At 42.7% G+C, this 16,239-nt stretch overlaps 1 protein-coding gene across 5 annotated transcripts in view; it reads left to right on the top strand.

Annotated features, from left to right (window-relative positions):
- Positions 1-2,092: 2,092 nt before the first annotated feature.
- Positions 2,093-16,239, top strand: part of SH2D4A (SH2 domain containing 4A) — a 28,088-nt gene continuing 13,941 nt past the window's right edge. Inside the window, exons 1-2 of one of the 5 annotated variants that reach the window (XM_063300377.1) lie at positions 2,093-2,583; positions 15,084-15,243. In XM_063300377.1, the coding sequence (XP_063156447.1) occupies positions 2,418-2,583; positions 15,084-15,243 (326 nt within the window). In that variant the 5' untranslated portion in view covers positions 2,093-2,417. The remainder of the gene's footprint in view (positions 2,584-15,083; positions 15,244-16,239) is intronic. The other 4 variants (XM_063300373.1, XM_063300376.1, XM_063300375.1 and 1 more) reach the window with 4 other exon arrangements.

Raw genomic sequence — 16,239 nt, 5'->3', positions numbered from 1 at the left:
ATATGTTTCTTGAATTTTAGCATGCACACTTCCTCCATAGGAAATCATTCAAGGCTTGACCACAGTAACAGAGGAAACCCCCTGCCTTTAGGAAACTTGGATGATGCAGTTCAGGCACAAGAGGTGACCACCTAGCAATTACAGAGAAACACGATGCTCCCTTCAAATCCAGTCTTTGTCTCATGCAAGTAAAAGGTACTATAGTGACCAGCCTATGCTTACCAAATCTTTGCTGCAGTTCCTTAACAAAGGTGGAGTTCTTTTTTCCGAGACTATCCTAAAACAGATCCATGAGATGTTCTCGCCAAAGCTCTGGAATCAGGTAGTTACGGAAAGTATTGCTTTTAGTCAGGGAAGCAGACCCAGCCAGGATGAACTGCAGGGTTTGATGTTCTTAATAACACCAAAATAGCCTCTTTGTTCTAACCACAGTATTTCTCATGAAAGATAACTTATAATTATCTCTGTGTTTATTGAACACATTCCTCTGTTTGCAGGTCAAGTCTGAACTGCAACACTGCTATTTCTTTGGGAAAACAGTTACTCAAAAACAGAAAACCCTGGTCTGGGTTCAAATACGCCCTCACAGTGTTGAATTTAGAGAGTAAATCTGACTTTTGCTAACCTACTGCCTCAGAGGAGTTGGACTGCAACTCCCATCATTCTCAGTCAGAGGGAGGATTCTAAACATCTGTAGTTCATAAAAGCTATTGACTAGGTTCTTTCCTTATTAACCCCAGCTGTTACTGGTTTGTTTGTTTGTTTGTTTTGCTCCCCTTATTTTTCTTTGTGGCTCTTTTATTCTACTTCTGCATGAGTAGGGATGGCACTAAGCAAGGTATTCTAATAACTTGGAGAGTCAGCTTCCTCAAAAGAACTGCAAGTTGTGCAGAACTGCAAAAAGCAAAAAGGAAACAACTGTTTCTCAGGGGTTCATTTGGGCTCCAAAGGCTCTGAGCAGCCAGCTTTCTGGTTCACTGTTAATGGGAGTCTGGCCTGTAATAAAGTGCTGCAGCAATAGGATTCTTATTCCATGTTCCAACTAGCCATCCACATCCCAATCTATTTTTCCACCAGACTTTTATTTCCCACTTTTTAGTAAATAATCAACATCCTGTAGCTGTTCTTTGTGCTTCTTTCTTGTAGGCTCTTGGTTTGTTTGACTCTTTAGGATCTTGTTCACTATTTTTCTTGTGTCAATCTTGGGGTTCTACCATGCATGCTGATAGCTCTGTTTCTTCTTAATGCCCCCTCTTTTAAGCTCTCAGGTCAGAGTTCTTGGGGTTGGCTTTTAGCATCCCCAAGCAGAACCCACAAAGCAAGGTGGCAGAATACAGTGATTTTTTTCATGGAGGCCTCCTGCCATACCCTCTTCTAGGAAACTCCGTTCCCCTTCCCTCTTTTCCTTCTTCTCACTTCCTCTCACAGTAGCCAGTGAGATCACTGAACGTTCTCAGTCCTCATTATTTCTTAGGTTTCTCTCCCCACGCGTAGAATAGAAGAGATTAACTTATTGATTGCTATTTCTATAAATCTCAGGGTTACCCGAAGCCTATTGATAGCTCCCTTTTAAGCAGAAGATATTGTTTTGGCTATGAAGAAATTGGCCATCAGAGGACATTTTTATTCTTAATATATAACAATACATCTATTTCTCAGCAGTGTTTGATAATTACAGCTCTTCCTGGGTGAGGGTTTTTCCTATTGCTGTGATTGCTTAATATCTGTTGATCAGGCTGTATGTTTTGCATACGGTTTTATGCTCTGATGTAGGAAGATAGTGCCATCAGAATCCTTCACTGGCACCAGTTATTTCCAGGGAATGCTAAGAAAACGGGGTAGGGGAGGCTTCACAACTGCTATATTTCTTCTCCCTTTGCTGCTGTCATTTTGCTTGCAGGCATACTCTCCTTTGCTGGGTGTCAGAGCTCCCTTTCTTAAATTGAGGGTGAGAGGTCACTTCTCGGTGACTGGTACATTAACTTTCTGGTTGCTGAGTCAGAGAGAGGGAAGCCACACCTGCGACTTTAGTTGTGCAGGGAGTGGTTTGACGTGGTATCAGATTAAAGCAGTCTTCTCCCCGCCTTGTTCCTTCTTGATTAAGTTCTCCTTAATTCTGGAGACTACCTTTCTGTGTAAATGCAGCTGAATCTTCCATTCCTGTTTTTTCTCAGGTTGTTATTTCGGGTCCCCCCCCCCCCGCATCCTTGCAGGAAGTCTGAGGTAAAATAAGGCTGCAGCCACGGGGGCCGTAATTGCCATGGGGAGAGCCTGCACTCCTGCTGTGTTTCCCGGATGGGGATAGACTTGTGCCTCCCCTTCAGCCCTTCATGTGTGCCTGACTGAGTGGCGAAGAGTGACGTGCCCCGCTCCCACCAGGGCCCGCTCTGATTCATGCCGGGAGGCCTTCTCCAGCCATGCTGAAGCAGATCCTGTCAGACATGTATGTGGACCCAGAGCTCCTGGCTGAGCTCAGCGAGGAGCAAAAGCAGATCTTGTTCTTCAAGATGAGGCAGGAGCAGGTCAGAAGGTGGAAAGAGAGAGAAGCCGTGGCTACTGCCCTGAAGCCAACACTGAAGGAAGGTCAGTGCATGACCATTTTCTTTCTTATTCCTTGTCCAGAGTTTTTCTCACTTTCCAAGCATTGTTCTCAAGACAGTTTGCCATAGGATAGGAGTTGGTTGTTGAACAAAAAAGCATTATCCTGTAGCTTTAAATGATGTGTGTTTTTACATTAATCTTTAAAGCATTAATCTAAATAACCAGCTGATTAGCCAGGTGAGTCTTCCTCCTAAATTTCAAGTATGAAGTGAGCCAAAGGTGAGACTGACTGGTGAAGCTAAGCAATGAGTCCCTAGAAGAGGTAAGGTTTGACAGGAGGACTTTTTCAGAGCTGCCTCATGGGGAGCATCCACATGGCCCCATTTCTAGTCCTCATCCCTCTCAAGCACTTTGAAGCAGACCTGTCAATGATCTTCACTCCTTCTTACTGCAGGGCCTTGAGAACACACTGAGCAGGAGGGGCCTGAAAAACGAATTGGGAGCTCTCCACCCAAGCTACTTCTGGTGCAATAAAAAATCCCTTCAGCTGTATTCCACAGAAAAAGGATGATATAAATTACCAGCATTGCCCTTCCATATTCCAGCATGTTTGTGTGTGTTAAGGTTTTTGTGGAAAGTGGGGGTGGGGAGAGAGAAGGAGTATTTGTAATGAAGTGAAGCTTTTGGGCTATCAAGCTGTCATTCTTCTCATATCAATTGTGGCATGATATCATGTCACACATGTTGCAACCAAGCACTTTTCGCAATGCATCAAACTGGGTTGCTTGTTGCAGCAGCAGCTGAAGTGGGGGAGAAGGCTATCCAATGGGGCAGCTGCAGGGTATGATCAAAAAGTTCAAGATGGCAACCACAACAGTGTCCCTGAAGTTTTGTGATGCACATAAAAAACAAGCAAAGCTTTGGTTGTATCATTATGGTTGCCATCTTGACTTATTTAACCATGCCCTGCAGACACTTCTGATAACCCAAATTCCCTCACGTTCCAATTACCGCCCCTCCACACAAAATGGAAAGACAAGAAAAGAGATTTTTTTTAAAAAATAAGCAGCCTGGTACTTTGCATACAAGCCCTATGGTAGAGATGGGGTCAACAAAAACGCTTCTCCCTTTCACCCCTGCCGCTCAGTCCAGCATTCCCCTGCAAGGCCCTGCCAGAGTGGCTGACACTCAGGAACTGGAAGGGTGAGGGAACAAGTTCCCCTCCAAGAGGGCAGCAGGCCCAGCTCTCTAAAAACTTCTTCCTTTCTTCGGGTTATACTTCAGCAGAGCCAGAAGTAAAATGACTTAACGGCCAAACATAGCTGATTTGTTTTGTGATTTCAAATACATCCAGAGCTTTTTTAACTGACCAAGACTTCAAGGGGAAGTTCCTTTAATCATTAGCTAAATTAAGTCCCCAGTTGTTGAGTCAGAATCTTTTCTGCCAGGTTGATCCAATCCCAGGAGGTTTTTTAGGGGAAGAAATTTCTCTGCTGTACTTCCTCTATATTGCCTCATGGATGTTGCTCCTAATCATGGCAGGGACATGCCCTGGCAACCTTTTTTCTCCACCACATCCCCCTGATCTATCGGCATCTCATCCCCAGACCATGAGTGGGAGAGCCATAAGAGGCCTTAACTGGGGTGGTGGATTTCCCCCTTATTCTGACACCCTTCAAGGGCACCATCAAGTTCTGTGAAATTGGTTAGCCTTCATCACTCGTTACTTTGTAGGAGAATCAGATGATGGGAATCAGAGACAATAAATACCAGCAGCATAGGATCAGCAATGGGACAACAAATACCATGGAAGTATAGTTTTCTGCTGAGTCCAGTGTGGGTATCTGTCACTTTAACACAGCTATGGGGAGAGGATCTTCCTCAGCTTTGCTTTGCTCAAGGCTCCATATACTGTAGCTCTGTTTTTGAAAGTATTTGATTGCTAAATTTTTGGGCATTTGGGTCACATTTAGCAGGATAACATCTGCTTAAACAATTCCAAAGTGACAGCTCTGCTTTGGTTAGAATACAACCAAACTATAGCAGATTATTTGTTCTTTGCAGAAAATATATTTGGGTGTATTTGTTTATGCTTAAGTTACAATGTACCATAACAACTTTGCACATTTCAATACCCCATTTTATGGATATGCTGATTCGCAGGCCCACAACTAGGGTCTGTGTCACCTGGGGCAAACATGGATTCCGTGCCCATTTTGGTGCTGCCCCAGCACTCATTTTGGCACCCCCCAGCACTGCGCCCGAGGCACATGCCCCACTTGACCCCCCCAGTTGCGGCCCTGCTGATTCATACAAATAACATTGTCACGATGACTCAGCTCAATCAGAAGTCCCATGGGAGCCGTACATTATATCTCAGGGCATTGGGATAGGTAGGAAGGAGCCTATTATGAGTTAACCCCCTTCTCTGTGGATTTTTAAAATCTTTGTTTGAATGATAACACTGGATTTCTTAAGTTGATTTTAAAGCATGTCCATACTAGCTTGGCTAGTTGTTATTTCTAACCACTCCATTATCCTATTTGCCTGACACGTCAACACAAGAGATGTCCAATCTGGAAGATGCTGCTTGTTCTGCACGAATGATCACCACTATAGGTGTCATAAGATCATTCCTGCCTGCAGGAGGGTCCCTGGTGGTGGCAGGGGGATGGCAGCCCCATGATCGAAGCCCTGCCCTTCTTGAACATGCAGTGTTTTGATTGTGGAGTAGCAGTCCCTTTCTTGACTTTTTTGACACCCCACCTCACCCAGACATTCCTGCCTGTTTGATAGATGTTTGCCAGTCATAGTTCTTCTGGTATAAACTTCATGAAGGCTTGCAACTGACTTTGGTATTGTTGTGTGTCTTCATCCTTCCATATTAAATCCATGTTATTAATACAGTATATATTCCTGCCATATTAATAGGTATGAAAGGGAGAAGTGGAGGTGGGAGAGAAAGTAAAGATTCACTGAACTTGTATAAAAATAATAAAGGTGGGATTGAAAACAAACAAACAAATAAATACATCTTTAATTAAAGAAAAATTCCTAACACAATACTGAAATATTTCAGTAACTGAGCACAACTTAAAAACATGTTTTTTTATAAATCTGTGCTGATAAAATGGCCTTGTCTGGAAGAGTAACAGTGAAAGTGATGCAGCTGCTATGTCCTGTAGCTACTGCTTTCCCTCAGATTGGACTTCCCAGATGCACAGGCCAATCTAGTCCTAACCAAAGGCCTATCTAGTCTAGTTTTCAGGTCCAACAGTTACCAAAAAGATGCCTATGTGAAACCAACTGAGCAGGACCCAAACTGAAAACTGCCCTTTCTTTTAGGTTCTCCAGTTCTTTTATTAAGAATCCTACTGTCTGTTGCTGAAGGTAATATCAGTGGTCGCCAGAAGGCCTTAGGGCATTTGCATTAGTGGATTCTGTGCCAGTTTGAAAGCGGCTCAGGACCTCCATGTTCCCATGAGGTCACCAGTGTTAAAGGGCTGAGCTGATCTTTGTTGCAGGCTTGCTTGCTGATAAGGATGGTTTTTTTCTCCAGTCTTGTAAGGGCCATACTAGCTTCATGACTTGTGTCTCCCTCTCTGTAGCCCAGAAAAAATTAAAAGACAAATTTAAATGTTTTGTCCCCTTCTTTTCAGTGTGGGACATGTTATTCTTTTCAGTGGAGTGGACTGAAGTGGAGTTGGAGGAGAATTTTGTCACTGCAGCAGCTTTGGGTGTGGCAATGATTTTTGTTTTCTCAGTGTTCAGAAGTAATGATGACTAGAAACTGCCTTCAGGCTTCCTGTAGAGATTTCAGGAGTGAGAGTCTGTGGGTGAAGAAGGAAGTGCCATTATGTTTCATTCTTCTGCAGAGAATCAGGGGATTTTCTGTAAACTGAAAATAGATGTATGAGGAAAACACAGATAGTGATATAATACTGACAGTATTTTTTAAAGTGATTAATGCCATCAAGCTGTTGTTGACTCTTAGTGACCACATAGATAGATTTTCTCTGTGATGAAACATGCCAGTTCCACATAAAACACCTTGAAACAAAATAATAGTGGCCACATTGTGTGAAGTGGGATGGTAAGGAAAGGAAAACACGTCCAGATGGAACTGAGAATTCCAGCCAACAAAGAGCTTCAGCTTATTCAAATGTTTTAATTGTAGTCTTGCTACAATCTGTAAGGACAGAGAACCCAGAAGCAATAGCTAATTGCGACTGGGTGCTCCAACCTTACACATCAAGGGGAATGAAGGACAGAGGAGAAACAATGGAGGGGCAAGGGATGAGAAGAGAGCAACTAGCAGCAACCCCACTCACAACTGAGAGACTGTGAAGCTGTCAGCGCAGAGGAAGGGGTGGGTCAAGGAAAAGGCGGGATGCTTAAGGAGGGAAGCGGGAGGAAGTAGAACCCAGTCGTGGCTTTGATAGAGTGAGATAAAGACCTAATGAAGAACTTTGCATATCCATCGTGGCTTGTGCTGTGAGTTTCTAAAATTAGATCTTAAAACCAAGACCCTCACACAATCCAAGTAAGAGTGCACCAGTTCAACATACCAAAGAACACTTTTAGTTTGTTATTTCCTATTTGGAGGTCATTGAGGGGCTTTAAAAAAAATAGTCAAAATCAAAGTATTTTATTTAGGTCATTTGCCAGTCTTACATATCATAAAACATGGAAGTTGTGATATAAAATGGGATCTGTTTGGATTTCCCCCCTTAAGATGGCCATTGGTTATGATAGAGGGGTTCCTCTCTATCCAAATTCATGAAGGTGTTTTGCACATGGCTTTGAAGTAAGAGCTAAGATAATTGAGGATTTGGATAATAGAATTTTGCATGGCCAACAGCTGTCTGAATATTTAATTAGATGTTAAATCTGTTAATCTTGCTCATTTTAACTTACAACCCATACTATATTTGTTACAATATGAATGCTGTTGTTGTTGTTGTTTATTCGTTTAGTCGCTTCCGACTCTTCGTGACTTCATGGACCAGCCCACGCCAGAGCTTCCTGTCGGTCGTCAACACCCCCAGCTCCCCCAGGGACGAGTCCGTCACCTCTAGAATATCATCCATCCATCTTGCCCTTGGTCAGCCCCTCTTCCTTTTGCCCTCCACTCTCCCCAGCATCAGCATCTTCTCCAGGGTGTCCTGTCTTCTCATGATGTGGCCAAAGTATTTCAGTTTTGCCTTTAATATCATTCCCTCAAGTGAGCAGTCTGGCTTTATTTCCTGGAGGATGGACTGGTTGGATCTTCTTGCAGTCCAAGGCACTCTCAGAATTTTCCTCCAACACCACAGTTCAAAAGCATCGATCTTCCTTCGCTCAGCCTTCCTTATGGTCCAGCTCTCGCAGCCATATGTTACTACAGGGAACACCATTGCTTTAACTATGCGGGCCTTTGTTGTCAGTGTGATGTCTCTGCTCTTAACTATTTTATCGAGATTTGTCATTGCTCTTCTTCCAAGGATTAAGCGTCTTCTGATTTCCTGACTGCAGTCAGCATCTGCAGTAATCTTTGCACCTAGGAATACAAACTCTTTCACTGCTTCTACATTTTCTCCCTCTATTTGCCAGTTATCGATCAAGCTGGTTGCCATAATCTTGGTTTTTTTGAGGTTTAGCTGCAAACCAGCTTTTGCACTTTCTTCTTTCACTTTCATCATAAGGCTCCTCAGTTCCTCTTCACTTTCAGCCATCAAAGTGGTATCATCTGCATATCTGAGATTGTTAATGTTTCTTCCAGAGATTTTAACTCCAGCCTTGGATTCCTCAAGGCCAGCTTGTCGCATGATGTGTTCTGCATACAAGTTGAATAGGTAGGGTGAGAGTATACAGCCCTGCCGTACTCCTTTCCCAATCTTAAACCAGTCTGTTGTTCCGTGGTCTGTTCTTACTGTTGCTACTTGGTCGTTATACAGATTCTTCAGGAGGCATACAAGATGACTTGGTATCCCCATACCACTAAGAACTTGCCACAATTTGTTATGGTCCACACAATCAAAGGCTTTAGAATAGTCAATAAAACAGAAATAGATCTTTTTCTGAAACTCCCTGGCTTTTTCCATTATCCAGCGGATATTGGCAATTTGGTCTCTAGTTCCTCTGCCTTTTCTAAACCCAGCTTGTACATCTGGCAATTCTCGCTCCATGAACTGCTGAAGTCTACCTTGCAGGATCTTGAGCATTACCTTACTGGCATGTGAAATGAGTGCCACTGTTCGATAGTTTGAACATTCTTTAGTGTTTCCCTTTTTTGGTATGGGGATATAAGTTGATTTTTTCCAGTCTGATGGCCATTCTTGTGTTTTCCAAATTTGCTGGCATATAGCATGCATTACCTTGACAGCATCATCTTGCAAGATTTTGAGCAGTTCAGCTGGGATGCCGTCGTCTCCTGTTGCCTTGTTATTAGCAATGCTTCTTAAGGCCCACTCAACCTCACTCTTCAGGATGTCTGGCTCTAGCTCACCGACCACACCGTCAAAGCTATCCCCGATATTGTTATCCTTCCTATACAGGTTTTCTGTATATTCTTGCCACCTTTTCTTGATCTCTTCTTCTTCTGTTAGGTCCTTGCCATCTTTGTTTTTGATCATACCCATTTTTGCCTGGAATTTACCTCCAATGTTTCTAATTTTCTGGAAGAGGTCTCTTGTCCTTCCTATTCTATTGTCTTCTTCCACTTCCGCGCATTGCTTGTTTAAAAATAATTCCTTATCTCTTCTGGCTAACCTCTGGAATTTTGCATTTAATTGGGCATATCTCCCCCTATCACTGTTGCCTTTTGCTTTCCTTCTTTCTTGGGCTACTTCTAGTGTCTCAGCAGACAGCCATTTTGCCTTCTTGGTTTTCTCTTTCTTTGGGATGTATTTTGTTGCCGCCTCCTGAACAATGTTGCGAACTTCTGTCCATAGTTCTTCCGGAACCCTATCTACTAAGTCCAGTCCCTTAAATCGATTCTTCACCTCCACTGCATATTCCTTAGGAATATTAGTGAGCTCATATCTAGCTGATCTGTGGGTCTTCCCTAAGCTCTTTAGTCTGATCCTAAATTGTGCAAGAAGAAGTTCGTGATCTGAACTACAGTCAGCTCCAGGCCTTGTTTTTACCGACTGTACAGATGTCCGCCACCTTTGGCTGCAAAGGATGTAGTCAATCTGATTTCGGTGTTGTCCATCTGGGGAAGTCCATGTATAAAGCCATCTCTTAGGTTGTTGGAAGAGAGTGTTTGTTATGCAGAGTGAGTTGTCTTGGCAAAATTCTATCAGCCTATGTCCTGCTTCGTTTTGTTCTCCCAGGCCATGCTTACCTGTAATTCCAGGTGTCATTTGACTGCCCACCTTAGCATTCCAGTCTCCCGTGATGAAAATAACATCTCTTTTAGGCGTGTTGTCCAGTAGGTGCTGCAGATCCTCATAGAACTGCTCTACTTCAGCTTCTTCAGCATCTGTGGTTGGGGCGTATATTTGGATCACTGTGATGTTAGATGGCTTGCCCTGAATTCGAATTGAGATCATTCTGTCATTTTTTGGGTTGTATCCAAGCACTGCTTTAGCCACTTTACTATTAATTATGAAGGCTACTCCATTTCTTCTGTGGTCCTCTTGTCCGCAGTAGTAGATCTGGTGGTCATTTGATGTGAAGTGGCCCATTCCAGTCCATTTCAGTTCACTGATGCCCAGAATGTCTATCTTTAATCTTGACATCTCACCAATAACCACATCCAATTTGCCCTGGCTCATAGATCTTACATTCCAGGTTCCGATGGTGTGTTGATCCTTAGAACATCGGATTCGCCGTTCACCACCAGCACCGTTGGCCGCTAGCCGTCCTTTCGGCTTTGAGCTAGCTGCGTCATCACGTCTGGGGCTAGTTGAGCTCATCCTCTGTTCCTCCCCAGTAGCATTTTGACCATCTTCCGACCTGGGGGTCTCACCTTCCGATGGTATACCAACATATCTCTGGTTGTACTGATCCATTTAGTTTTCACGGCAAGAATACTGAGGTGGGTTGCCATTACCTTCCTCAGGGATCGCATTTAGTCTGACCTCTCTGTCATGACCTTCCCGTCTTGGGTGGCCCTTCACGGTTTAGCTCATGGCATCATTGAGGTGCTCAAGCTCCAGCACCACGACAAGGTAACGATCCTTTGCTGAAGATGAATGCTGTTAATTGACATAAATCAAGATTACTGATTTCTATCACTGTGGGTCTCTATAAATGTGAATGGAACCAGGAAATTATGAGTGCAACCTCAGTACCCATGTCTGAAATACATTGATATTATGTCTTTTTTTTTTTGGTACAGTATAACTTCAATTTCTTGGAAGGATAATTTATGTCAACTTTAGTAGGTCCAGAAAGGCCCACAGACAAGATAGAATAAATTGTACTTATTAGATAAAGTTTGATAAAAGTGTGGAACTCTATAAGGAAAATAATACACCCAACAATTTCACTGTTAGCTTCTCCTTGAAATGCTTTCAATGCTGGAGATAATTAGAGTAAGAAAAATCTAATTACATATGCAGACACGATCCACCCGGATTCAATGAATAGATCAAAGACACAGCAAGAATTATTAAGTGAAGGCTAGAACATACTATGTTTGATATATTTATAAATTGCTGGAAGTATAAAATCTGACCTTAAGAAAAAGGGAGGGATATTAAGAAAATAGAATTATACAAAACCAATACCATCTGTTAGGGTGCATATATAAACTCCTACTTAGATATGACACAGAGACCGAACCACAAAAAAAAAAGTATGATAAAACACAACAATGGGAAGAATAATGGACCAAATCAATAAAATTTACTCCAAGCTACAATCTAAGAGAAAATTGGTACAAAATGTTAAAAATTGGTACACAACTCAATCAGTAAGGTCCAATCATAGAGTAACAAATGTTGGAAATGCCTTGAAACGAAAGGAACATTTTACCACATTCAAAAAACCTCAAAAGTACTGGAACATTATATATACTGTATAGTACCATGCAGAAAATTTTGGAAATTAAATTTGAAATGAAATCACAATTATTTTTTATTAGATATAATCCTGTAATATCAACACAAGATAACACAATTTACTAAGATACATGCTTATAGCAGCAGGAACAAAGTAGAAAGATGCAGTTCCAATGATATCTGATAGGGAATTTAAACTTGGAGAATATGCAGCAATGGCAAAATTAAGAGCATGTATTTACAACAGAAGTTTAACCAATTCAAGCAAGAATGGTTCCCATATATACAATATGTTATGCATCATGGCAAATATAAACACTTACAGTAAGGCTTCTAAGGGGACCTAAATGATTATAAACACCACAAACTGGTAGAGGGACAAAAGGAGGAAGTTAGAAAACAAATTTCATTTTTTTTTGCCCTTGTAGTTTCTTTTCTTTTCTTTAATATGTACAAACAATAATAAGTAACAGTACAATAGAGATTTTAGCACTAAGTATTAAGGTTAAGACAGGACACCCTGGAGAAGATGCTGATGCTAGGGAGAGGGGAAGGCAAAAGGAAGAGGGGCCGACAAAGGGCAAGGTGGATGGATGATATTCTAGAGGTGACGGACTTGTCCCTGGGGGAGCTGGGGGTGGTGATGACCGACAGGAAGCTCTGGCGTGGGCTGGTCCATGAAGTCACAAAGAGTCGGAAGCGACTAAACAAATAAACAACAAATTAAGCTTAAGACAGAAACCTTTATTGAATAACAAATAGTTTGATGTATTTTGCAATTGTTTATTAATGTCACATTTATCTTTGGATGCAAAATTTAGTACTTATATAATCTTCTTTATCACTAAAGCTTTAACACATCTAAATATTAGAGTGTTAATAATCTCTAGTCAATATAGCATAAATACCACTGTACTCAGATAATATACTACTAATGTTTTATAATAATACAGTTTAAAAAAGCATAAATCATACTTTTTTTTCACTAATATAAGTTGCCCTTGATTTTACAAACAGCTCACTCCTAATTAAGTGCTAGAATTTATCTAGTACTTCTGCTATTGTCATAATAGAATTACAAATTTCTGGCCTGAAGGAGCTCTAGACAAACTGGTTTCCCAACCAATCAGCTACCAAGCTGTGCTGATAGCACTCCAAGATACATTCAGTTTCTTGATGCTGCCATATCAGATGTTCTTTAAAGGAAGGCCCCGCCCACTGCCCGTGGCAGGCAGAAGCAATTTCAAGGGGAACCAGAAATTCCAGTGGATATAGCAGAAAGCAATCAAACCGTAGATTCTCTTTTCATACTAGACAAGCTATAGGGTCAGATTCATTCTGACTCTAAGTGTGAAGCGGAGTCTGGGGAGATGCCAGGGGAATGTACTTACCCTGTTATCTGGGAACGGTTTGATCTTGTTGGGCCTGAGGAAGTGGACAGGATTCTCTGGACTGTGAATGCAACCACATGTCAGCTTGACCCATGCCCTTCCTGGCTGATAAAATCAGCCTGGGAAGTGACTTGTGGTTGGGTCCAGGCAATGGTTAATGCATTCTTGAGGGAGGGGGTGTTTCCGGCTGCCTTTAAGGAGGCGCTGGTATACCCCATCCTCAAGAAGCCATCCTTGGACCCTACTATACTGGGCAATTTTCGCCCTGTCTCCCACCTTCCCTTTTTGGGGAAGGTGGTTGAGAAAGTGGTTGTGTTGCAGCTCCAGAGAATTTTGGAGGAAACGGATTATCTGGACCCCTTTCAGTCAGGTTTCAGGCCAGGATATGGGACAGAGACTGCATTGGTCACACTTATGGATGATCTCTGGCGGGAGAAGGATGAAGGGAGAGCATCCATCCTGGCTCTCCTAGACCTCTCAACAGCTTTCGATACCATCAACCATGGTATCCTTCTGGGGCGGCTCAGGGGGTTGGGGGTGGGCGGGGTAGTTTTGCTCTGGTTCACCTCCTTCCTCCAGGGCCATTCCCAATCGGTGGTGATAGGAGAGGAGAGATCCAGCCCTCGACCCCTCCTTTGTGGGGTGCCGCAGGGTTCGGTACTCTCTCCTCTCCTGTTTAACATCTACATGAAACCGCTGGGTGAGATCATCCATGGGATGAGGTATCATCAATATGCTGATGATACCCAGTTATATATCTCCATCCCAGGTGAAGTAAGTGATGCGGTCTCCACCCTTTCCAGGTGCCTGGGGGCTGTGGGGGCCTGGATGGGGAACAACAGGCTTCAACTGAACCCTGGTAAGACAGAGTGGCTGTGGATTGATGGTTCCTCGGGTTCCAGGAAGTTGTCATCTTTGGTTCTGGATGGGGTGGCACTGCCCCATTCGGAACCAGTGCGGAACCTGGGGGTCATCCTGGACTCACGATTCCTGATCGAAGAGCAGGTGGCAGTCGCAGCCAGGAGGGCCTTTGCACATTTTCGGGTGGTGCACCAGCTACGCCCATTCCTGGACCGACATGCCCTCCAAACAGTCACTGATGCCCTTGTCATCTCCCATATAGACTACTGCAACGCGCTCTACATGGGGCTACCCTTGAAAAGTATTCGGAAGCTTCAGCTGGTCCAGAATGCGGCTGCGTGGACAGTTATCGGGGCTGTAAATTCAGCCCATGTGACACCACTGTTACGCGAGCTGCATTGGGTACCAGTTTGCTTCCAGGTCCAATTCAAGGTGTTGGTTATCACCTTTAAAGCCCTACATGGCATGGGACCAGGGTACCTGAGGGACCGTCTCGTCCCCATAACATCGACCCGTCCCACCCGGTCAGGCAGGGAGGTCATGCTACGGACCCCATCAGCAAAGGAATTTCATCTAGCGGGGTCCAGGAGGCGAGCCTTCTCTGCAGTGGCGCCCACCCTTTGGAACATCTTGCCCCCGGAGTTGAGACAGATTTCTTCACTCTCAGACTTCTGGAAGAAACTTAAGACCTGGTTCTGCCGCCTTGCTTGGGAGGGGGAGAGAGATAGCTCCACCTGAGGATGGCTGGCGCCATAGTACCCCTTAGTAATCCATCTCCACTTGGATTTCATGTTTGCTTTTATGTATATTTTAATGTAATTTTTATCTGGCTATGTTTTAATGCTATTTATTGTAAACCACCCAGAGTCCCCCATTGGGGGAGATGGGCGGTGATATAAATTTAATAAATAAATAAATGGGTGTCTTATCCACACCTTTGAATCCCATTATGGAATTTTTATCATTTTTTAATTCATTCAAGCTTGTAAAATATTGGTGGCCTAATTTACCATTTCATTAGAGAGTTAGAGACACAGATGAAAGTTGACATGGATGGTAGGAAAACCTGGTATACTGAACAGGCTGTTGATTATTGATAATCGAAGCGAATATTTGTAGCTCAGGGTTGAACTGTGGAGTCCTTGGTGCTTTCTGAGCCTTGTTGTTTTCTTGCAGATGTTTCATTGCCAGTGTGGCAATGAAACGTCTACAAGAAAACAACAAGGCTCAGAGAGCACCAAGGACTGCACATTTTTGATAATTTCATTGATGTTAAAGCAGTTTTATTGTTGTCTTGCAGACCATGGAAAATCTGTGCAATGGAAGCTTGGTGCAGATGGTGATGTCTGGGTATGGGTAATGGGAGAACACATACTGGATAAACCATATGACCTTCTGTGTAGTGAAATTCTTGCTGAAAGAGTAAGGCAGCAGTCACTTCAGCAAGCAGAGGCAATAAGGTTAGTATAACCTTCCAAATACTGAAAATAATACACCAAATCTGGCTTTGTTATTACCAAACAGGATTTCTTTGGGGCAGGTCCTGAAATTGCACATCACAGGTTGCAGTCCAAAGTGGATGTGGCAAAGATCCTTTTTCAATTCATATGACAGAGAATCTAACCAATCTTTTCTATTTGGCATCCATGAGATCAATTGTGCCTTCTTCTCCCAGAATTCCTAGGAATAAGCAAATGTTAAGCTGTTTCAATTTTTAAAAAACTGTCCAAAGTATTCAAAATAATGGGGACAACATACTACTAAATAAGGGCATTGTTCTAGCTTTTAGCTTCAAAGCTGTTATTTTTCCATTATGAAAATCAAACTGGGCCCTGCATGGCATCTGATAGCATTTTTCATAAAATCTGCCCTGCCTTTTGCTCCCTCCTAGGAGAGCTGATGTTTTGAAGATTGGTCATTACATCCATCCAGTAATCTCTGTTTACCTGCAGGAGAACATAAATATACTGTATATGAACTTTAAATATTTCTATGTTGCCTTTAAAGACTACTGTATAGCCTGTATAGCTACTGTATAGCCCTCTCAAGGCAGCATTTGCAAATAAAAGCATCATAAATACCCAACCACTGTAGTTAATAGCAAAATGGTATGCTCTAATCTGCCATGTCTCATGCTGTAATTGCGAAGAGTCATATGTAGACAGAGAACAACAGAGAATATATAGTATCATGCAGGACAATGATAGAGTTTTTTCAGTATAATGTAAACCCAAAGGACCACTGTTGTACTTAATTCTAAAACAGTGTAGCGTAGAATTGTGTAAGTTGTTAAATGAAGTCCACACAGCAGACTGACAAGAGCTTTAAACAATGTGGAATGGAAGAAGGGAGACAAGAGGGCACCATCTGTAACATTTGTCCTTAGTTTCAACTGTGAAATGTTCAGGACAGGAGAACGAACATATATGTGATTAAATAAAACAGGAATGGGTTAT

Source organism: Candoia aspera, chromosome 4, assembly GCF_035149785.1.
Source record: "Candoia aspera isolate rCanAsp1 chromosome 4, rCanAsp1.hap2, whole genome shotgun sequence".
Taxonomy (NCBI): domain Eukaryota; kingdom Metazoa; phylum Chordata; class Lepidosauria; order Squamata; family Boidae; genus Candoia; species Candoia aspera.
Note: the sequence above shows the minus strand (reverse complement) of the source record. Positions and strands in the feature narration are given on the sequence as shown.